Source organism: Myxocyprinus asiaticus, chromosome 12, assembly GCF_019703515.2.
Source record: "Myxocyprinus asiaticus isolate MX2 ecotype Aquarium Trade chromosome 12, UBuf_Myxa_2, whole genome shotgun sequence".
Lineage (NCBI taxonomy): Eukaryota > Metazoa > Chordata > Actinopteri > Cypriniformes > Catostomidae > Myxocyprinus > Myxocyprinus asiaticus.
This window is the reverse complement of record NC_059355.1, coordinates 36,926,403-36,949,660: the sequence shown is the minus strand read 5'-3', so window position 1 is coordinate 36,949,660 and position 23,258 is coordinate 36,926,403. Positions and strand designations below refer to the sequence as shown.

The 23,258-nt window shown below is 42.0% G+C and overlaps 1 protein-coding gene across 5 annotated transcripts in view; it reads left to right on the top strand.

Annotated features, from left to right (window-relative positions):
- col7a1 (collagen, type VII, alpha 1) overlaps nt 1-23,258 on the top strand; it is a 139,539-nt gene that overhangs the window by 56,445 nt on the left and 59,836 nt on the right. For all 5 annotated transcript variants that reach the window (XM_051711310.1, XM_051711307.1, XM_051711309.1 and 2 more), the window contains exons 51-63: nt 1,906-1,941; nt 2,064-2,144; nt 2,869-2,904; nt 3,160-3,204; nt 3,303-3,374; nt 11,031-11,075; nt 11,177-11,212; nt 11,341-11,382; nt 11,838-11,918; nt 12,000-12,035; nt 12,147-12,182; nt 22,827-22,907; nt 23,025-23,060. In XM_051711310.1, the coding sequence (XP_051567270.1) occupies nt 1,906-1,941; nt 2,064-2,144; nt 2,869-2,904; nt 3,160-3,204; nt 3,303-3,374; nt 11,031-11,075; nt 11,177-11,212; nt 11,341-11,382; nt 11,838-11,918; nt 12,000-12,035; nt 12,147-12,182; nt 22,827-22,907; nt 23,025-23,060 (663 nt within the window). The remainder of the gene's footprint in view (nt 1-1,905; nt 1,942-2,063; nt 2,145-2,868; nt 2,905-3,159; nt 3,205-3,302; nt 3,375-11,030; nt 11,076-11,176; nt 11,213-11,340; nt 11,383-11,837; nt 11,919-11,999; nt 12,036-12,146; nt 12,183-22,826; nt 22,908-23,024; nt 23,061-23,258) is intronic.

The window sequence follows — 23,258 nt, the reverse complement described above, 5'->3', positions numbered from 1 at the left end:
TTTTGAATGGTGAACATACTAACAAGTCAATGAGTGATTTTTAAAACTTTAATCTTAATCTTTTTTTTTAAATACTTAAGTTTTATTAATGGCACCCCTAAGTTTGAAATGATCTACAAATTAGTTTGAATGGGGTTTGTATGTCAAGTAGTTCGAGCTAAATTAATTGTAGAAAATTGTAGAGAAGAAAAAGTAAGAGGAAGAGTAATGCAATGTTGTCTTGAAAGCACTGAAATGAATTGCTCAACAAATACTTTGAATCAGATCACTGATCAAATCAACTAAAGTTCTGTTACTGACAGAAAGATGCTGTGGTGGACAGTAAAGCGACAGATCACCCAAAAATGAAAATTCTCTCAACATGTACTCACCCTAATGTTATTCCAGATGTGTATGACTTTCTTCAGCAGAACACAAATGAAGATTTTTAGTGAGTCGATGAGTAAATAATGAGAGAATTTTCTGTTTTGGGTGAACTATCCCTTTAATAAAAGATTTGCAGAAGCAGTACCTAAATATAAACTGCTCAAAAAAATGAAGGGAACACTTAAATCACACATCGGATCTTGATGAACGAAATATATTGATGATCAAAATCTTTACTGTACATTGTGTAATTCGTTGAGAACAAAATGATGTAACAACGGTCAATGGAAACCAAAACCACCAACCGATTGAGGGCTGGATTCAAACTCACACCGAAAATCAAAGTAAACAATTGAAATCACAGGCTGTTCCAACTTGCGTGAATTTCATCAATGCACCGATACATAACGTCCCAAAGGTTCGCAATTGGATTCAGGTCTGGGGAACGTGAGGGCCAGTCAATGGCATCAATGCCTTCGTCATCCAGGAACTGCCTACACACTCTGGCCACATGAGGCCGGGCATTGTCCTGCACCAGGAGGAACCCTGACTGCTGTTGGCTAGCACGTGGAGGTCTGTGCGACCCTCCAAGAATATACCTCCCCAGACATCACTGACCCACCGCCAAACCAGTCATGCTGGATGATGTTGCAGGCAGTATAATGTTCACCACGGTGTCTCCAGACTCTTTCACATCTGTCACATGTGCTCAGTGTGAACCTGCTCTCATCTGTGAAGAGAACGGGGCGCCAGTGGTGGACCTGCCAATTCTGGTGTTCTCTGGCGAATGCCAGTCGAGCTGCACGGTGCTGGGCTGTGAGCACAGGTCCCACTAGAGGACGTCGGGCCCTCATGCCACCCTCATGGAGTCTGTTTCTGACAGTTTGGTCAGAAACATGCACACCAGTAGCCTGCTGGAGGTCATTTTGTAGGGCTCTGGCAGTGCTTCTCCTGTTCCTCCTCACACAAAGGAGCAGATACTGCTCCTGCTGCTGGGTTGATACCCTTCTATGGCCCTGTCCAGCTCTCCTCGTGTAACGGCCCATCTCTTGGTATCTCCTCCATGCTCTTGAGACTGTATTGGGAGACACAGCAAACCTTCTTGCGGCAGCACGTATGGATGTGCCATCCTGGAGGAGCTGGACTACCTGTGCAACCTGAATGGGCTGCAGGTACCACCTCATGCTACCAGTAGTGACAAGGACACTAGCAAACACAAAACTAGAGAAGAATCAGTCAGGAAGCATAAGGAGAGAGCAACTGTCTGTGGCCACCACCTGCAAAACCATTCCCTTTTTTTGGTTGTCTTGCTTTTGCCTCTCCAGTGCACCTGTTGTCACTTTCATTTGCACCAAAACAGGTGACATTGATTCACAATCGCTTAGGCTTCCTAACTGGACAGATTGATATCCCTGAAGTTTAATTGACTTGGTGTTATACTGTGATTACATATTCCCTTAATTTTTTTGAGCAGTGTATTTCCCTCCTCATAAGATTACCACACTGAATTCATCAATAGCTGTTTGTTTATTCAAACAGGGTCTCCCTGGATTATCTGGAAAGCCTGGTGCAAAGGTAAAGTGCTGCCTTAAACTCGCTCACTCCTTTGATTGCATTGTATATGTTCATGCAAATTTCTAAGCATTATCCTGAATAGGTTATCATGCATTGCATCTCTTTTTTCTCTGCGACTATAGGGCAGTCAAGGTGACCTAGGAGAGAGAGGGGAAGCAGGCAGTCCTGGTTTACAAGGGCCCTTGGGACCCAGAGGAAAAGATGTGAGAGTCTGCACAGGGCCCCGTTCATGCATGAACAAACACACATACATTCTTGCATACAGTGGACTTTGTATTGTCTGCTAACTGCTACTTTAAACAACTTAATCTGCAAGTAATATTAAACTGAACAGCTTTCTGTAACAATAACTTGTTATGTGGGATATGTGTATCTTTGATACTTAATTCTTTTTCCCTCAATGTGTTGTTCTGCTCACTATTCCTGTCTTTATTAGCCCTATCACTAATCTATGACAGAAAACCTTGATGAGATTATTCACTGTGGTGTTAACGTTCAACTTCCTTGTTTTTCTTCTAACATCTCACAGAAGTAAAACTGAAAGGTAATAAGTGTCTTCTCTGCCTCAACTTATTACTCCACAATCTCTTGCAGCATACTGTATGTGCTCATATATACACTCATCCACATCTATGTACATAGACCTCTGCATTTTAGATTTGCTGTGTAATAATTTTTAGTGAATAAAGCCATCTTTACAATGCGAAGGTGGCACAGAAGCTGCATCTAAATTGTCATTTACTAAGGGCTGAGTTGTGTGAGAGCAGGCCTAATTTAGTCTGGCTTTTGCGTCTTTACATAGAATTTTGAGCAGGCTCAGAGCAGGCTTTACTGTGTAAAGACACCTTAAGATGTTGAAATCTTTTCTTTAACATCATTAAGATTTTATCATTTCAAACAGTCTGATCTATTGTTGTTTTACTTTAGGGACTGAAAGGAGACAAAGGAGAGGATGGCATTTCAGTAAGATTGTTTTCTCTGTGTGTAAGACCCTGTGTTCTAAACAGATGTGATGCAAGATTTTCCAGCAACAAGCATTTGTCTGTCCACACAAAACTGCAAGTTAACACAATCACAACCAGTCAGAAGATATTTGATGTTTAATGTACAGTTGAGAGTTATGATTTTGTACCCATTTCACAGTGGGCAAAGCTGTCCAGCATGTGTGATTGTGTTTGTTTTATTTTTTTGTATGTAATGTTATTTTTTGGCTTTCAGGGAGAGCCAGGGTTGCCTGGTAAAGCAGGGGAAAGAGGTCTTCGAGTGAGTACTCAGAGACAGCTGGCAAAACACTGTTTTCTATTATTTGTCTGATGTGTTTTAGTTCAGCCATATCCTTACAGTGGACCTTTATATTTAAGGGACTGCCAGGTCAAGCAGGTCAGCCTGGGCCAAAAGGAGACACAGGCGATCCAGGGGAAGATGGACGGAATGTAAGAATGTAGCTGTCTAAATGTATTAGAATGGAATTCAGACGTGGTCACACCAAGGACAAACAAGTATAAAATATATCTAAAAAAAAAAAAAAACATTTGGATACTTGAATGAAAGCAAATTGTGCTCTGGTCATTTACATTTAATAATGCAAACTCCAGTGGGGTTTCTGGGGATGCCATGGGAGAAGCAGACGTGTGAGACACGAGCTCTGCGAACTTTGCTAGTTTTTTTTATTATTTTCATGTTATAATCAAATCAAATCACTTTACTGTCACACAGCCATATACACAAGTGCAATGAATGAAATTCTTGGGTGCAGTTCCGATCAACATAGCAGTCGTGACAGTGATGAGACATATACCAATTTACAATAACATCAAATTAACACAACACAATTTAAACATCTGTTATACACATAATTACACTCAACAATATACAAATAACATACACTGTACAGTATACAATACGAGCAATTTGGTTAGATTCGATACACCCAATTACATACTTGCTCTTTGAGGTAAACATGGCAAAGAAGTCAAAATCCTCAGACTCTGGAGACATTAAAAGACACTTACGTGTTCAAGCTGAGGCCTCTGTCGGGACTGCAGACCGGAGTCACGATTTGGACGGCATGTCGGGAGAAGATATTCAGCGTCAGTTGTCCAACATGTCGGGAGAAGATATTCAGCGTCAGTTGTCCAACATGTCGGTGATGCTGACGAAAGTTCTTGCTGACTTCGAAGATCTCGCTGTAATACGTCGATTGATTACGGTGATGGAAACAAAATTCTCTGAGTTGTTTACAAGAGTGACAGAAGTTGAAAAACGAATCGATTATCTTGAGTCATCGGAAAGGGAATTAACCGCTAACCCGCCCGCGTCCAAAACAGATTTAGAATTAATTTAGGAAAAACTTGAAAATATGAGCCGAAGGAATAACATACGAATTGTTGGAATTCCTGAGCATGAAGAGGGCAGAGATATGGTGAAATTCCTGAACGAGCTCTTCCCGAGTCTGCTCGACATAACAGGCCAGAAGCTGGAAATCGAGCGAGCTCACATAAGGGAGGGAGAAAGGCCCCAATGCATTCTGGCCAAATTTCTGAGATCATCCGATAAAGATCTCGTGTTGCGCCAGTCGAGGAGCAAAGGGAAGCTTTCTTGGAAGAATCACAATATTTTCTTGTTCCCGGACTTTGCGAACTCGACAAGAGAGAAAGGCGATCGGTTCAAGGAATGCAAGAAACTCTTACATCAGGAAAAGGTCTCGTTTGCTCTGATGTTTCCGGCCAAACTGAGAATAGAAACGAAGAATGGTCGCAAAGTATTTACTTGTCCAAAACTGGCACTCTCCTTCATAAATACATTGGCGTGAGTAAGCCATTTGATGTTTCTTATATTAGTGGACTGACTCGCGGTTCAGGGACTGTATTATCTGAGGAAGCTGGGTGCCATTTTTGTTTCTTTTTGCGCTGGCTCCGTCTAGCGGCTGGAGTTTGTTTTGTGGCATGACTCCAAGAAACTTTTGCATTGACGGAAGATCTTTTCTACACTGAAGTTTCCGGCCAGATTGAGAGTGGACACTATGGATGACTGCAAAATATCTACATGCTCACATAAAGGATGTCTTTTATAAAGTTGACGGGCTGAGTAAGTTATGGTGTATTTTTCTTTTTTTTTTTTTGGGGGCCTCCCAGTTAGTTTGGCTCTTGATCATCCGAGGAACCAGGATGCCGGTTTTGTTTTTCGTGCTGGCTCCGCCTAGCGGCTGGAGCTTGTTCTGTTGAATATCACTCCTTTGGAACAGCTGTGGATAAATCTGTTTGTTCTTTGTGCTTATTCCTCCTGCTGGCTGGAGTCTGTTTTGTTGAGTATTTTTGTGGGACATTGGAATGATTATGTCACCTGCAGCACTCATAACAGCCGGCTCACTGAACAATTGTTTGTCTGTCCGAGAAAACTGAACGGCTTTATATCAGCTGGAGTTTATTTTGTGGAGGAACACACCTTTGAGACAGTTCTGTGAGTGAATCTACATGTTTTTTCTGTTATTCTGCCTGTTGGCTGGGGTCTGTTTTACAAAGTATTTTCTGTTTTGTAATTTTGCCTTACAAAATGTGTATAGAAGCACCGGACTTGAGCAGTCCGATGGCAAAGTTGTCGCGGGGACTCTCGAAGGCATACATGGACTCTTTGAGTTTTAAGGGATTGTCGTTGGTTGGCGCTGTCGTGCGTGGGGTTAATGCGCACGTTTTTCTTTGTTCTGTTTGTTTTGTTCGGGGGGAAGTTCGGGGTTTGATTGTTGCATTAATGGTGAATGTGGTCTGTATAATCTTGTTTTTGACACACAATTTATTTATTTATTTGTATTATATCAAAATGTCAAATGTTAATATGAGTGTACTATCTCTCTCCACATGGAATGTAAATGGGAAGGAAGGTTATTTCTTTTCTTAAACGTAAGAAATATGATGTAGTGTTTCTTCAAGAAACACATTTTTCCCCGCAGGAAGCTGAAAAATTTGGGAAGATATGGGGTGGACGTGTTTTTTTTTAGTGCTGGCACAATTAAAAGCAAGGGAGTCATTATATTGGTAAATAAACATCTACAATTCAAATGTCTCAAACAGATTAAAGATAAATTAGGAAGAGTCATTATTGTTTTAGCTGAAATTCAGGGGCAAAGTTTGATTTTGGCTAATATTTATGCGCCTAACGCTGATGATCAGGGCTTTTTTATAGATCTTGAAGGGATGTTGCAAGCCACTGGCACCCCTCATGATATAATATTGGGAGGAGACTTTAATCTTTTGATGGACTCAGTCCTTGATCATAGTGAAGCAAAAGTGTGTAAGCCCCCTAGAGCAACAATGATGCTTCACAGGATGTGTAAAAATCTTGGTCTTGCGGATATTTGGCGACTTTTGAACCCATCTGGTAGGGACTATACATTTTTTTCATCAGTCCATAAGATTTATTCTAGAATAGATTTATTTTTGATATCTAAGTCCCTCATTTCATCCGTTGTGGATTGCTCAATTGGAAACATCTTAGTCTCAGATCACGCCCTGGTGAGTTTGGAGATGTTGCCATGTACAGAGAAAAAGAAATCATATAGTTGGCACTTTAATGTGTCCCTGTTGCAAAATCCTGAATTCCAACAAATGTTAAAGACTGAAATCATTGTTTATATGGAGACCAACTGGTCCTCAGTATCCTCTGTGGGCGTGGCTTGGGAGGCACTTAAGGCGGTTCTTAGGGGTCGGATCATACAGTATGCCTCATTCACCAAAAAATCCAAAGCACGAGAACTCGTGGAGTTGGAAGAGAATATTAAAAGTGCAGAGGCAGAGCTGAAGCGCAGAATGTCGTCTGATGGCCTCAGAGAATTGACTAGATTGAAATACAGATATTACTGCTATTTTGTCGCAGAAAGTGGAGTTTTGGTTATTCAGGGCAAGACAGTCATACTTTGAGTCAGGGGACAAAGCAGGGAAGCTTTTGGCTAGATATATAAAGCAGAGAGAGTCTTTTTCTATCATTCCCTCAGTGAAATCTGCTGGTGGTGAAATATTTACCTCGGCCACTGATATTAATAATGCTTTTAAAGAATTCTATATTGATTTTTATAGTTCCACGTCTTCGTCTACTGATGAAGATATTAGAAACTTTGTGGAACCATTAAAACTTCCTAAACTGACGACTGAGCAAAGAAATTGTCTTGATTCTGAGATAATCTTGGAGGAGCTTGACGAGGTAATTAAGGCTTTACCTACTGGCTTTTGGCCAGATTTTTTTAGATCTTATGCTACAGAACTGGCTCCACTTTTGTTAGAAGTTTATACTGAATCATTAAAGAATGGAAAGCTTCCTCCAACCATGACACAAGCCCGGATCAGTCTGATTCTTAAAAAGGACAAAGATCCAAGCAAGTGTAAAAGTTACCGTCCAATTTCCCTGATCCAGTTAGATGTAAAAATTTTGGCTAATCGATTAAGTAAAGTTATGACTTCACTTATACATACAGATCAGGTGGGGTTTATTCGGGGCCGTAGCTCTTCTGATAACATAAGGCGTCTCATCAATATCATGTGGTCAGTAGCGAATGATCAATCTCCGGTCGCTGCCATCTCACTTGACGCCGAAAAGGCGTTTGACATGGTAGAATGGGATTATCTTTTGAAGGTTTTGGAAATATATGGGTTCGGGAGTACGTTTATTGGATGGATTAAGTTACTTTATAGACACCCAGTAGCGGCGGTACAAACAAATGGACTAATTTCAGATTATTTTACTTTGGATAGCCATTATTGTTCTGTCTTGCCCTGGAACCATTAGCAACCGCAGTAAGAAAGGAGGATGATTTTCCAGGGGTGGTGATGGGAGGTATGGCGCATAAACTCTTGCTTTACGCAGATGATATTCTATTATTTGTCTCTGACCCCAGTAGATCTATGCCTTGCCTCCACAGAATTATTAATTACTTTTCTAAGTTTTCAGGATATAGAGTCAATTGGTCTAAATCTGAAGCTTTGGCTCTGACAGCGTTCTGCCCAGAAACGGCTTTCCAGCCGGGCGCTTTCCAGTGGCCCAAACAGGGCATTAAGTATTTGGGTATTTTATTTCCAGCAAATTTGTGTGATTTAGTTACAGTTAATATTGACCCCTTAATAAAACGGTTTTCGCGCGATGTGGACAGGTGGGCTTCATTACATTTATCTATGATTGTGAAGGTTAATGTTATTAAAATGAATTGTATTCCAAAATTCAATTACTTACTGCAGTCTCTCCCTGTAGATGTCCCCCTCTCTTATTTCAAGCAATTTGATAGCATAGCAAAGTCGTTCATTTGGAATGGTAAGCGTCCCAAATTACATTTCAATAAGTTACATAGGCCGATTGACAAAGGTGGGCTAGGCCTACCCAAGATTTTATTTTATTATTATGCATTTGGTCTCAGACATTTGGCTCATTGGTCACTTCCACCTGAGAGAGCCCCTCCCTGGTTCTGTATAGAACAGGAAGTATTTGCCCCTATTTCGCCACTGCAGAGCCTTTCTATCAAATTAATCGGAGAAGCTAAAGTACATCCCGTTATCTCGCACTTTAACTCGGTATGGACTAAAGTGTCCAGACTGTTTAATTCTGACATTTTTTTAAATATTGCCTCGAGCATATGGCTGAACCCCAAACTATGCATCAACAAGTCCCCTTTTTGCTGTTCAGAGTGGATTGGGAGGGGGTTACTACACTCAGTGACCTGTATGAGAATGGAGTGTTGAGATCCTTTCAAAATTTGGTTCAACTTTTTGGGATTCCTAGATCTCAGTTCTATAAGTATTTACAGCTGTGTCACCTGCTCTGTACTGTTTTTGGGAGTAGTTTACACCCTCCTAAAGCGGCAGATACTCTGGGAGAGGTGATTACTGCTTTTGGAAAAGGTCATGAGGCATCGGTGTATTATTCCCTACTAATTCAGAGTATGGGAGACGGAACTTCAACTTCTCTTAAGAGATTATGGGAGAAAGATCTAAATTTGGTATTGGAGGAGGGACAGTGGGCTGGGATTCTAAAAAATGTCAAATCTGCATCCAGAGATGCAAGGGTTCGCCTCATGCAATTTAAGATTTTACATAGTCTATTGGGCCCCCTCTAGATTGCATAGGCTTGGTCTTAAAGACACACCCACCTGCTGGCGATGTCAATTAGAAGATGGAGACACAACCCATGTCTTTTGGGGATGTGTTAAGATGCAGGAATTTTGGATGAGGATTCAGAGTTTTATGTGCGAGGTTTTGGCCTCTCAAATTTTATTTTGCCCCAGACTCTGTATCTTGGGAGATGGGGCAGTTATTAATTTGGAGACTAAGCACGTGAAAAACTGGGTCCTGTCTAGTGTTATGATCGCCAGACAGATCACTTTGAGGAGTTGGAAGTCGGCTGGAGCGCCCCCTTTTCAGGAGTGGTGTTCAGAGATGGCCAGAGTGGCAGCTCTTGAGGAGGGGGTATCCAGAAGACTGGGGAGTCTGGACATGTTTGAGCAGAAGTGGGGCAGATATCTGTCTTTTTTGGAGGGCTCTCGGGGAGGTACAGTGGAGAGAGAGGTGTAGGGGTTTTATGTGTGTGATTTGTTTTATTTAATTTATTTTTTATTTTTTTATTAATTAATTTATTTATTTTTGTTGTGTGTCTATGGTTGTGTGACCACTGGGGTGTTGTTGGGGGTCGGGTGAGGGGTTGGGGGGGTGGGGGGGTAGTGGGTGTTGAATATTGATTCTGTATATGTGTGTTCTGCTATGTATTTATTTAATGGTTGAATCAATAAAAAAATGTTAATTGAAAAAAAAAAATAATGCAAACTCCAACATTATTCCACAATATAGGAATAGTCAGGTAATGCGGATACATGACCCAAACGCAGAGTAAAAAAAACAAAAAAACAGGGAATGTATTAAATAAAAAAAACAAAGGGAAAAAACTCAAACTCCCACAAGGGAAAAATAGAAAGTAAATAATCCAGGCGGTGGGGGGTGGGGGACCGACCGGACTGTGCTACGGGAACCAAGGAAGGACGAAACAGACCGACATGAGAGAACCAACAAGACAGGAACCAAGACGAACTGGCACTGGACAGCAAACAGAAATCAAGAAGAGAAATCAAAGAAATCAAACGGGTTAACAGGACAGGTGAGGCAAATTAACTAATAATATGCAAACAAGGAGGCGGGTATGACGTAAGACAGAGAGACATGTGGTGATACAGAAAAAAACAAAGCCACGTTCTCTCAGAAGACAACAAAACACCCGAATGGCATGAGCGCACATCGCAAAGACAATAGCAATATATGCCCATGCCAACCGACAAACAAAGCAATGCCAAGCATTCTCACACTAAACGAAACCTGAGCGTACATCGCGATGCACGCAACAAAAACAAGACAGGACACCTGTGCGAGTGTTCGGCCACACACACCCCGACACCTTAGACCGAAGTGACCGAACCTTAGCACAAAATGAAGACAGCTCGGGACCCGGGCCTGCAATGCGAGCGAGGCGCGTTCGCGAGAGACAGACAAACTATTGACACAGTGCTGCTGCCAAGATGACATAAGCGCGATGCACCCCCGTCAATAACAGACAGACATGGAGCACTAGTGTCCTGATCCCAACACAGACTGAACCCAAACCAGACATGAAGTCAGGATCCAGACACCGTGCTCTCGACATGAAACAAGACAGACCGAAGAGCGCACGGCAGGGAATACAACCGAAACTGTGCGCTCACACAAAGACAGACAACGAAACACAAGACAGACATGGGAGGATGATGCCACGGTCCTGTCAGACAAAAACCCAGACTGACAAGAGTGACAGGACCCTGACAGGAATATTAATAGATAAAATTGGACTTGGTGTGAATGGGCCTCTGACTTCCACATATACATTTAAAACAATACCATTTACAGAAACTGAATTTTAAAGAGAATATAAACAGTCACTGTCTGACTGAGATGTTTTTAAAGCTGTAGGTTAACCAGTTTATGTGTGCAATTATCACTGCATTGTTCAAAATGATTCCATTATCTGCAAATATTTTTGTTATGGGGTTAGTTCTTTGTTTGGTCATGTGATTAGTGCTGTGTCCTTTGTAGGGCACCCCGGGGGCCACTGGACCAAGAGGCCTAAAGGGAGAGCAGGTGAAAGATCAAAAACGTATTTTACAAATGCATGCATGCTTAGACCCTCACAAATTCAGTACACACAAATTCATCAAACTGTCTTTATTGGATAATTATAGGGAACACAAGGTCCCCCTGGGCCACCTGGAGATGTGGTATGTATTCAAATCCTAATAATTATAATTTCTCTGTATTCTTATTTTTTTTTTTTCTGTCTCCCTACCCTCCTTTATATAACAAAGAATCTTGTTTTTTAAATCTTTGAATTTGTTCTTTGTGTTAGGTAACTGGTGAGAAACAACTGAAAGGTGACAGAGGAGAAAAGGTACAGTAAAAAGTTTAAAGGGATCTTATGATAAGAAATGTTTTCTTGATTTTTAGAAGTCAAAGAGTTTGATGTATTGTGAAGGCATACTGTAATTTTCAAAACTAAAAATTTCCTCCCCAGTCCAAAAAGTATAAAAATAAAAAATAATAATACTTATTGAAATTAAGCTTTTTTGTACGCACATGTGGAAAAAAAAAAAAAAACAGTGTCCGCTTAGTAGTCTTAAAGGCACAGCAGCGAAGAAAATGGCCAGTTTAATTCTAAGGGAGGGTGGCGAATAGTCAAAACAAATTTTAGTCATGTTTTAAATTATAAATTAAATTAACACAAAAAACTTTATATGTAAAACATGGATAAGGCCCCTTTAAAGCTTGAATTATGTCACACAGATCCTGCTTTTAATTTGCTACTTGTCATTTTGTCATTGTGATATACTGCTGTTCCTAAACCAGGGAGAGGCAGGTGACCCAGGGGAGCACGGGGCTAAAGGTCAGAAGGGTGAAACAGGCGCATCAGGCCCTGCAGGACCAAGCGTAAGTCAACGAGAAGCTCACACAGCATGTATGATTGAGAATTCAATGATTTGTATCTAAAAAAAAAATATTTTTTTTAAGGGTCCTGAGGGACCGCGTGGACTACCAGGAGGCAGAGTAAGACCCCCAGTTGTTTGTCTGTTTGTTTGTGTCTGTCCCTTTGTCTCTCTCCATCATTATAAACCGCTGAACTGTCTTTAGTCTAATTTTTCCTTTTGTTGCCCTTAGGGTGACCCAGGTGATAGGGGCAGTCCAGGAGACAAGGTAAGATAATGGTCTCACTGAGTCATTTTTGGTTACTTCGCCATGGTTACGGTTGTCGTCTCACTGAGTCATTGTTGGTTACTTCTCCATGGTTACTGTTGGTTGGTCACGCTGGCCTTCATTTCTCTGGGTTGTCTGTCCAGCCTGCAGGTTCCCATAGTGATGAAGTGCAACAGGGCAGACCCCTAATATCCTGGAATCACACCAAACACTCACTCAATCATTTCACAACCGTTTTATTTTAGGACCATTAAAGCAATTGTCAGAACAAAATTAAAGTCTGTTATCGTATAATCACACTCATATTGTTCCAAACCTGTTTGACTTTCTCTGTTTTTTCGAACACTAAGAATGTTCACAATGCTCTTTTCCCTAACACTAAAGAATACAGTTAAAATTAACATATGTGTTGGGGTGAACAAGAGACAGACACAGTGGGTGTGGCTTCAGGCCTCAGAGAGGTGTTTATTGAAAATAATAATAAACAGAATAGGGGGAATAATGTGTCCAAAGGGGAAGGTGTCCAAAACAAAGGGGAATCTGGCATCTTCACGGTGCATGGAGCTATGTGAAGAAAGGTAGTGCAGAGGGGGTAAGGTCCAGGTATAGTGAGTGGGGTCCGGCGGCCACAACGCGCTCCCCTCCTTGGGGGGGTGGCGGCTTCTTCCATCGGCTCGGCTTCCCTAGGTAGTGGCATGTGAGGGGAATAGCGGCCCTGCATCCTGCCCATCGGCCGTGGTGCAACTAACTCATGCTGGACCCTCCCCGCACCATTCCTGGACCTACGAAGACGCCAGTAGAGACAGGTCTCCTGAGGAGAGGCATGTTCAGTTTTTAAAGGCAGCGGTGATGAGGCTCTTCATTGAGTTCAGGTGCACCCAACAGGCGCCGCCAATTGGGGAAAATTCCCCTCCTCTCTCTCCTCTGCCCACTCCAGTTTTGAGCCTGGCTGAAGAACGGCCCTCTGAAGAGGCGGGATGATGATGATCCTCGGGAGGGGCACGTTGTTCCATCACACCCCCCCCCACTCCCACCAAGTTTCGTCCTGGCTGCACCTCCTCCCACGCTCCTTCACGTCAGGTTACGGGGACGGAGATGCTCCCTCTTCAGTCGTCCATGCGGGAATTCTACTTCCTCAGCCAGGCCCTACGGTTGAAGTGGGCATGTCGGGATGCCTCTCTGGACAGCTCTCCCTCTTGGTCACACCAGGGTAGGGACAGAGAAACACTGGTTAAAGATGACAGCCTCAACCAACTGCAGGGTAAATGGCAAATATAAATGCAACACTTACCCTTTTAGCAGTTGGGAGGCCATCCCCCTCTGGGTTTCTCAGAAGACCGTCGAGCAGGAGGGGGTGTGATGTCACAGCTGGTGCCTAAAACCCAACTGCACCATCTCCTGCTCACTAAAGTGCCCGCATTCTCCACCACTGTGACAGGGTGAGAAAGAGACAAACACAGTGGATGTGGCATCAGGCCTAGGAGGGGCATTTATTGAAAATAATAATGAACACAAAAGCGGGAATAAGCGGAAAGTGTCCAAAACAAAGGGGAATCTGCTGTCTTTGCGGTGCATGGGACTATGTAAAGGAAAGTAGTGCAGAGGGTTACGGTCCAGGTATAGTGGACTGGGTGCCCCCTGTGCCCCTCCTCTCTTACCTCTGCCCACTCCAGTTGTGAGCCTGGTTGAAGAACAGCCCTCTGGAGAGGCGGGGCAACGATGATCCTCGGGAGGGGCGTGTCATTCCATCACACATAAAAGTATAAGTTGTACATACCACTTGTTCCCTATAATCCACATCTTCTGAAGCCATACAATGGAAATGTGTGAGGAACAGACTGAACATTTAAGTCATTATTAACTGATAATCTTCCCCATCTGCTGTAGTTTTCGTGCTTCTGATTATTCAGACTTGACACATGGAATCTGACACAAGAATCTGTGCTACTGGTGCAAAGGCTGCAGGTTTATTATGGTACCTACAATAAAAAAAAAAACTGTATAAGACATACATTTATGTGGGGTGGTGGTAGCTTAGTGCATAAGAATCTGGGCATCTAGCACAACAGTTACATATGTACAGTGCATCCAGAAAGTATTCACAGAGCTTCACTTTTTCCACATTTTGTTATGCTACAGCCTTATTCCAAAATGGATTAAATTCATTATTTTCCTCAAAATTCTACAAACAATACCCCATAATGACAACGTGAAAGAAGTTTGTTTGAAATCTTTGCAAATTTATTAAAAATAAAAAATGAAAAAAATCACATGTACATAAGTATTCACAGCCTTTGCCATGACACTCAAAATTGAGCTCAGGTGCATCCTGTTTCCACTGATCATCCTTAAGATGTTTCTACAACTTGATTGGAGTCCACCTGTGGTAAATTCAGTTGATTGGACATGATTTGGAAAGGCACACACCTGTCTATATAAGGTCCCACAGTTAACAGTGCATGTCAGAGCACAAACCAAGCCATGAAGTCCAAGGAATTGTCTGTAGACCTCCGAGACAGGATTGTATCGAGGCACAGATCTGGAGAAGGGTACAGAAAAATTTCTGCAGCATTGAAGATTCCAATGAGCACAGTGGCCTCCATCATCCGTAAATGGAAGAAGTTTAGAACCACCAGGACTCTTCCTAGAGCTGGCTACCTGGCCAAACTGAGCAATCGGGGGAGAAAGGCCTTAGTCAGAGAGGTGACCAAGAACCAGATGGTCACTCAGACAGTGCTCCAGCATTTCTCTGTGGAGAGAGGAGAACCTTCCAGAAGAACAACCATCTCTGCAGCACTCCACCAATCAGGCCTGTATGGTAGAGTGGCCAGATGGAAGCCACTCCTCAGTAAAAGGCACATGACATCCTGCCTGGAGTTTGCCAAAAGGCACCTGAAGGACTCTCAGACCATGAGAAACAAAATTCTCTGGTCTCTTTGGCCTGAATGGCAAGCGTCATGTCTGGAGTAAACCAGGCACCGCTCATCACCTGGCCAATACCATCCCTACAGTGAAGCATGTTGGTGGCAGCATCATGCTGTGGGGATGTTTTTCAGCAGCAGGAACTGGGAGACTAGTCAGGATCGAGGGAAAGATGAATGCAGCAATGTACAGAGACATCCTTGATGAAAACCTGCTCCAGAGCACCCTGGACCTCAGACTGGGGCGAAGGTTCATCTTCCAACAGGACAACGACCCTAAGCACACAGCCAAGATAACATTGGAGTGGCTCCGGGACAACTCTGTGAATGTCCTTGAGTGGCCCAGCCAGAGCCCAGACTTGAACCCAATTGAACATCTCTGGAGAGATCTGAAAATGGCTGTGCACCGACGCTCCCCATACAACCTGATGGAGCTTGAGAGGTCCTGCAAAGAAGAATGGGAGAAACTGCCCAAAAATAGGTGTGCCAAGCTTGTAGCATCATACTCAAAAAGACTTGAGGCTGTAATTGGTGCCAAAGGTGCTTCAACAAAGTATTGAGCAAATGCTGTGAATACTTATGTACATGTGATTTTTTTTTTCGTTTTTTTTTCGTTTTTTTATTTTTAATAAATTTGCAAAGATTTCAAACAAACTTCTTTCACGTTGTCATTATGGGGTATTGTTTGTAGAATTTTGAGGAAAATAATGAATTTAATCCATTTTGGAATAAGGCTGGAACATAACAAAATGTGGAAAAAGTGAAGCGCTGTGAATACTTTCCGGATGCACTGTAATCCCATAAAGTAGAAAGTGATTGACATCATAATCCTGCTTGATAAAATAATCTAGAACAAGATGAACAACACTGTACTTCATTGGAGACAACCTTGTAGTTACTGTACTGTCAATCACGTTTCCTTACTGGATTGCTGCTGTCTTGCCACTGTTATGCTGTGGATTATCTCGTGGAAATTCCTGGGGTGCATATTGCTTCTTTTTCCCTGAACTCCTGGCTCTTGGTCACAAGCTAATGCTAGCTTTGTGCTAACGTTCCTAAACTGGACTATGCTGCAGCTGTACTTCACTTCAGATTTCTCTGAAATCCGGACTGCATGGATATTCTCAAATAAGCTGATATACTTCACAGAGACCCTCCTCTACATAGAGGCTCTGGCCACATGTTTACATACAACGACACGTCCCCAAACTATATTCCATCTCTATGGTCCTTCCGCACTCCTACTTACTCATTACGTCACCACAACAAACAACACCTGAATCTGTCCATTCTCCGTCCCCATCCTCGGTCCTCATAACCATCTACAAAGCAACACCACCTGAAACTGGCTTTGCTCAATATTCGTTCACTTAACAAGAAAAGCCATATTCTGAATGAATTTATAACTGACAGTAATCTAAATTTCCTCTGCCTCACTGAAACCTAGTGTAAGGGGGTTAGAGGGAAAGGAGGAGGCGAGAACCGGCTTGAGAATATAAATAATAGTTTAATGATCAACTTAACCAAAAACACACAAACATAACCACACACAGGGCAGCTGCCTGTAATTCTCTCTCTCTCGACTGTCGTCTCCGGCCGCCTTTATCCCTCGCGTGCCCCATCAGGCTGATTGGGGACCGGGCGTGCGTCATTCCAGCCTGGCCCCGCCCTCCTCCGCTCTACACTCCTCCCGGCATTGCCTCAGGTCAGGGAGCTCCCGGCATGACATACATTGGCATGGGTCGTGCCTTGCGCCCCGACTGCCGGCTGGTCATCCCCGCCTTCCTTGACCTGGGAGGAGACAGGAGGGGAAAAACAACAACAACAAAACAAAATAGGCGAGGGAAAGGACAACACGGAGCGACAGAGGGAGAGAGAGAGAAAAAGAAACTCACTCACCGGTTCTCTGATGCGCCGTCGCGTGGTCCTCGATCACTCCTCCACCCTCTCAGGTGGACGTCAGCCGTCCCCCAGCGGATGGCATCGGCGCTCCCCTGGGTGGACGGCAGTGTCGAGGGCTCTGCGACGGGCATCCCTCCTCCTTCCCGGGTTTTGGCACCAGTGTAAGGGGGTTAGAGGGAAAGGAAGAGGCGAGAACGGCTTGAGAATATAAATAATAGTTTAATGATCAACTTAACCAAAAACACACAAACATAACCACACACAGGGCAGCTGCCTGTAATTCTCTCTCTCTCTCGAACTGTCATCCCTGGCCGCCTTTATCCCTTCAGGCTGATTGGGGACCGGGCGTGCGTCATTCCAGCCCGGCCCCTCCCTCCTCCGATCTACACTTGGCATAAACCCCTGGACTATTTTTCACTAAACCAGACCGTACCCACAGGATTTACATACATCGATAAACCTTGTCTTGAGGGGCGGGGAGGTGGTGTTGCTGCTGTGTACAGGAAGGACATCAAAGCAACCACCATCTCCATTCCTGCCATTTATTCCTTTGAACACCTAGCATTCAAACACTCTGGTCCCACTCCTTTGGTCACTAACGTTATCTACCCCCCCCCACCCAGCCAAACCCCTCCTATCTCTCTCATTTTTTTTCATTTTCTGACCCAGTTATGTGCCATCTCACCTTCTGTTCTTCCCCTGGGTGATTTTAATATTCACATTGATGACACTGACTGTAAACTTGACACAGAATTCTTGGAACTGCTACAATGCTTCAATTACATACAACATATTAACTTCCCCACTCATAGCATGGTCACATCCAGGATTTGGTTTGCTCTACTGGTCTTACAATACATCAACTCTCAAGCCTCAACCTCTGATCACTTGAAAATCACTATGGACATTGACATCCCTATCCCCATCCCAAAACATAAACGCAAAATATCCTTCCGAAATCTTAAATCTGTCTCTTCCTCAGCTCTTTTGGACTCTCTTGCCAGTAAAATGTCTGCCTTCCCACCCCTGCTCTCTGTAAATCCCTCTGATCTCGTCAATTATTATAATGATACGCTGTCCTCTTGTCTTGATCAGCTGGCCCCCATCAAAACCAAAATAGTCTCATTTACACACTTAGCTCCCTGGGGCCGTATTCACAAAACATCTTAAGGCTAACAGTAGCTCCTAACTTGCCGATTTAGGAGAAACTCTTAAAAATAATGGGCGTGTCAGTCCTAATTTTAGGACTCCTAAACGTATGTTCTAAGAGTATTTCACAAACGTTTTAGTGCTAAAACCAGCTCCTAAATATGTGAAAAGTTAGGGGTAGTCAAGAGGACTCCTAAGTCACTAAGACCAAATCACAAACAATCCTGAAATGGCTGTTGCCGGCAATCCACCTCGGAACGTAAACATTTTAGAAACATTTCACGATAACGAGCTTTTAAATAGGTATCGCCTTAATTGCGAGGGTATTATGAGTGTAGTAGAGCTAGTCAGGGATGCAGTCACTTCACCAACAAATAGAAACAACCCAATAACACCGGAGCTCAAGGTTCCCTTTAATCATTTAGTCCTTTTTTTCATGTACAAGTTGGGCAAGAAGTAACAGCTGTCCTTGCATCCAGTTTGGTTTTCTTTTACGTTTGCACAATGTCTTACTATCAGCCATGATTATTCTAGTCTGTTAATTAAAAGGCTGCTTATATGCATATCCGCTAATTGTTTACGAGATGCAGACATGTAAGAGGTTGACAATTAGCTGAACATACACTACCGGTCAAAAGTTTTGAAACACTTGACTGAAATGTTTCTCATAATCTTAAATATCTTTTGATCTGAAGGCATATGCTTAAATGTTTGAAATTAGTTTTGTAGACAAAAATATAATTGTGCCAACATATTAATTTATTTCATTACAAAATTAAAATTTTATAAAAATTAAAAAAAATAGTTTTTGAAATTGATGACTTTGACCAAATAATAAAGAAAAGCAGCCAATAAATACCCAACATAGATGGGAACTCCTTCAATACTGTTTAAAAAGCATCCCAGGGTGATATCTCAAGAAGTTAGTTGAGAAAATGTCAAGAGTACATGTCTGCAGATTCTAGGCACAAGGTGACTACATTGAAGATGCTAAAATATAACACAGTTTTGATTTATTTTAGATATTTATAGTCACAACATAATTCCCATAGTTCCATTTATGTTATTCCATAGTTTTGATGACTGGACTATTATTCTAAAATGTGAAAAAAAATTATAAGAAAGAATGAGTAAGTGTTTCAAAACTTTTGACCAGTAGTGTATACTTTTTTAATTAGTGTCACTTAGCCTACATTTTAAAATCTTTATTTGAATATGGCAACATTATACCTCGTTCTACAATATTTCTATGATTAAATCACTGACAGAGACCCATCCCCTATCAGCCAATCACTGTGGCATAGTTAGTAAGCTTGTTGATATCATCCATAGCAACGAGGTCAACCCCGCCCTTTCTCTTAGCTTAAGATTTCTCCCCATTCCTTAGTAAAAGTTGGTCTCAGCAGCTTTGTGAATAGGTTTTAAGAGGAAACTCTTGCCTAAGAACTTTTACTGCTATTTAAGAGAACTCTTAGTGGTAAGATAAAATGTTTTGTGAATACAGCCCCAGGTATACACCAGAACTTCACCAAATGAAAACTAGTCTAACAGTGCATCTTCAAGCCTACTCAGATTACATTCAACAATATAAAGATGCTCTCAACAAAGACTGGATCACCTGTTACTCTGATCTCATACATTCTGGTTCTACCAACCCCAAGGTTCTCTTCTCCACAGTAAACCAAGTGCAGCTCTTTCCTTTAATTTTTTCAAACAAAAATTGAGACCATCTACAGCAACCTGACCACCTCTGTTGTACTTACTACCTCCCCACCTATCTCACCCCCCTTTAATATCCAGTCCCTGTTTCAGTTTTCCCCTGTGTCCCCAACGGAGCTGTCTAATATTATGGTAGGAATGAGAAACTCCACTTGTGTTCTGGATCCCATCCCATCTAATCATGTCAAGGTCTGTCTCTCAGCTATTTCCTCATCACAGAAATCAATAACTCCTCCTTCAGCTCTTGTTCAGTCCCCCAAATACTCAAACTGGCTGCTGTAACTTCCATCCTCAAAAAACCTCGACTAAACCCTGAAATCATGAGCAATTTCCGGCCCATCTCTAATCTCCCTTTTCTGTCAAAAATACTGGAATGTGTTGTCGCCTCCTAACTCAAAGCACACCTTATCTCTAATGACATGTTTACCATTTCAATCCAGTTTCCGCTCACAGAATAGCACAGAGTTAGCCCTCCTCAAAGTCATCAACAACCTCCACCTCTCCTCAGATTCTGTTCACCTCAGCATCCTCATCCTCCTTGACCACACTGCAGATTTTGACACTGTTAACCACACCATCCTTCTCTCTCTCGTCTTGAATCTTCACTTAACATCACCGGTACTGCCCTCTCTTGGCTAAGATCATATCTCACAAAGAGACAACAGTTTGTCCATATCAACAATTGCACTTCCTCCACTGCTCCTTTGTCCCAAGGCGTGCCACAGGGTTCAGTGCTTGGCCCACTTCTGTTCATTCTTTTCATGCTCCCCCTTGGTAACATCATACATCTTCCACTTCCACTGTAACGCTGATGGCGTCCAGCTCTACATCTCTACTAAATCCATCACTGCAACTCATTCCATTCTGACCAACTGCATCACTGAAATTAAATCATGGATGCTAGCCAACTTCCTCAAACTAAACTGTGATAAATCAGACATGATCATTATCGGTCCTAAATCCCTCACCAAAACCACTCAGAACTTCTGCCTCACCATTGATAACTCCACTCTGATTCCCTCTCCACACATCTGCAACCTTGGAGTCATTTTTGACCGCAACCTCTCCTTCGATCACCATGTCAATCAACTCACCATAACTGCCTTTTTCCACCTAAAAAACATAGTTTGTCTCTGTCCATCACTCTCTCTGCTGCTGAAACTTTGATCCATGCCCTCATCACATCCAGAATTGAATACTGTAACAGCATTCTTTATGGCACATCATCCAAATTCCTAAATAAACTCCAGTACATCCAGAACTTTGCCGCATACTTGCTCACTCGCTCCCGTTCCCGTGACCACATCACCCCTGTCCTCCAGAAGCTTCAGTGGCATTTAAAATGAACAGATTCATTTCAAAGCCCTTCTCTTCACTTACAAAGCCCTCCATAACCAGGCACCCTCCTATATTACTGACCTGCTCCATCACCACACTCCTTCCCATAGCCTCCGCTCCTCTGATGCTAAATTATTGTCTATACCACTCAGGACCAAGCACTGCACCTGGGGTGGCATAGCATTCTCCATAGCTGCCCCCTCCCTCTGGAACTCTCTCCCCAAACACATTCGAGACTGTTCCGATTTTTCCATGTTCAAATCACTACTCAAAACTCATCTTTTCAGGATTGCTTTTAATGTGTGATTAATGCTGTGTGTTATAGGTTTTATTGTATTGTTTTTATGACTATATTTAATTTATATTTATATTATATTCATATAAAGTGTCTTTGAGTACCCTGAAAAGCGCTTTATAAATACAAATATATTGTTATTATTATTATTATTATTATTATTATTATTATCTATAAACTAACCTCTTCATTAAATATTTCTACAAAGGCTTAAAATTGAGAAACAGCCATGAGTAATCACCCCTATGAAAAATCTATTTTAGAGTGCAGAAGTGACAGTGTTTTTCAAAGCAAGTGTCAAGGATGACAGCAGTAAAAATGGCTGAAATGGTAAGACTGGCTGCAGAAGTCAGTGTAAAGTATAAATATAACTGCTTAGTCATGGATCTCTCTACACTGCTGCAGTTGCGACACACTTCATTGTGTCAAATTTTGTTAAATAGCAGGTGTTGCTAGAGCTACAGTTATTTGTTATTGCCTTTCTACAAAACTATTTGATATTTGTTCAACAATTTTGAACAACAGAACTGAAACAAGGCTTTCCTTTGTGGTAGGAGCAGGGCCCAAAATTAACTTGAATTGAGAAAAATTTCTTACCGGCCATGAAATTGTATTTCTGGGGTAAGAGAGTAGGAGGAAATGAGAAAACAAGATCTTACTGATGTCTTGATTAATGTAAACCATGGTGCTGTTTTCTGCTTCCTGTTATAGAACTGTGTAGCAAAATAATTTGTCTGACCCCGATGACAAATTCTTGTGTGCCGGTAGTAATCTGTCTTTGCCTTTTGATCTCTGTCCCTTTCTTAATCATTACCTAGGTTTTGAGACTAAGCCTCATAGATTCTTACATTAATTAAGCTGATGGCTGCTGCTTTTGGCATGTAAATGTGTGGTGGTGTCAGAAAGACGTTGTTAGTGGCCGAGATCGAAAATGTCAGTCAAGTCGTTTTCATTAATATTCATGGGAAGTGGGCAAGACCCTCTGCTGGTAATATTAATATTGATTTTGACAGTGATGTTGGCTGTTTTGTGTGTTTGTGTGTGTGTGTTTGTATTACTTAGCTATAGTTTGGGGACAAATCTGTACCCAAAAGTGAGCTAAATCTGGCAAAACCTCTTTTTGGGTAAATTTTGGGGATGTCCTCATTTGGAAAAACAATTCATACATAAATTAAATAATGATTTTATAGTAATTATAATTAGCTTTATGCAGAAACTGTGGGATGTCCCCATTTAAATTAGCAAATGTGTATGTGTGTGTGTGTGTGTGCAGGCTAGAGTTAATACTGTTGACTGTTTCATGTAAATATGTGTATTCAGGGAGATAGAGGAGCTGCTGGGTTGGATGGAAGACCTGGTCAGGATGGGAAACCTGGGCTACCTGGAGCTCCTGGTTTACGGGTCAGATTACATCTTCTCAATCTTTGCATCAACATATATTCAAAGGATTTTCTGACTTAAGTAATTTGAATCTGAAAACCTTTCCTTAAAATGTTTTTTTTTTTTTTTTTTTTGTAGGGTGATCCAGGAAAACAAGGGGAACCTGGTAGAGATGTGAGGACTCTCTTTCTCTTTTCCTTCTCCTTTTCTTTTTCATATCATCTTAATATATATATATATCTAATAGAGCTGTTAAGATTGTAGTCCAAAATTCTGGAAGAGACTTCGCCATGGGTTCCCTCTGGATTTTCCTGTGGGTTTTTATAATGGCAGTTTCGGATTTACAGTATGAATAAAATAAGGTCTGTGGTA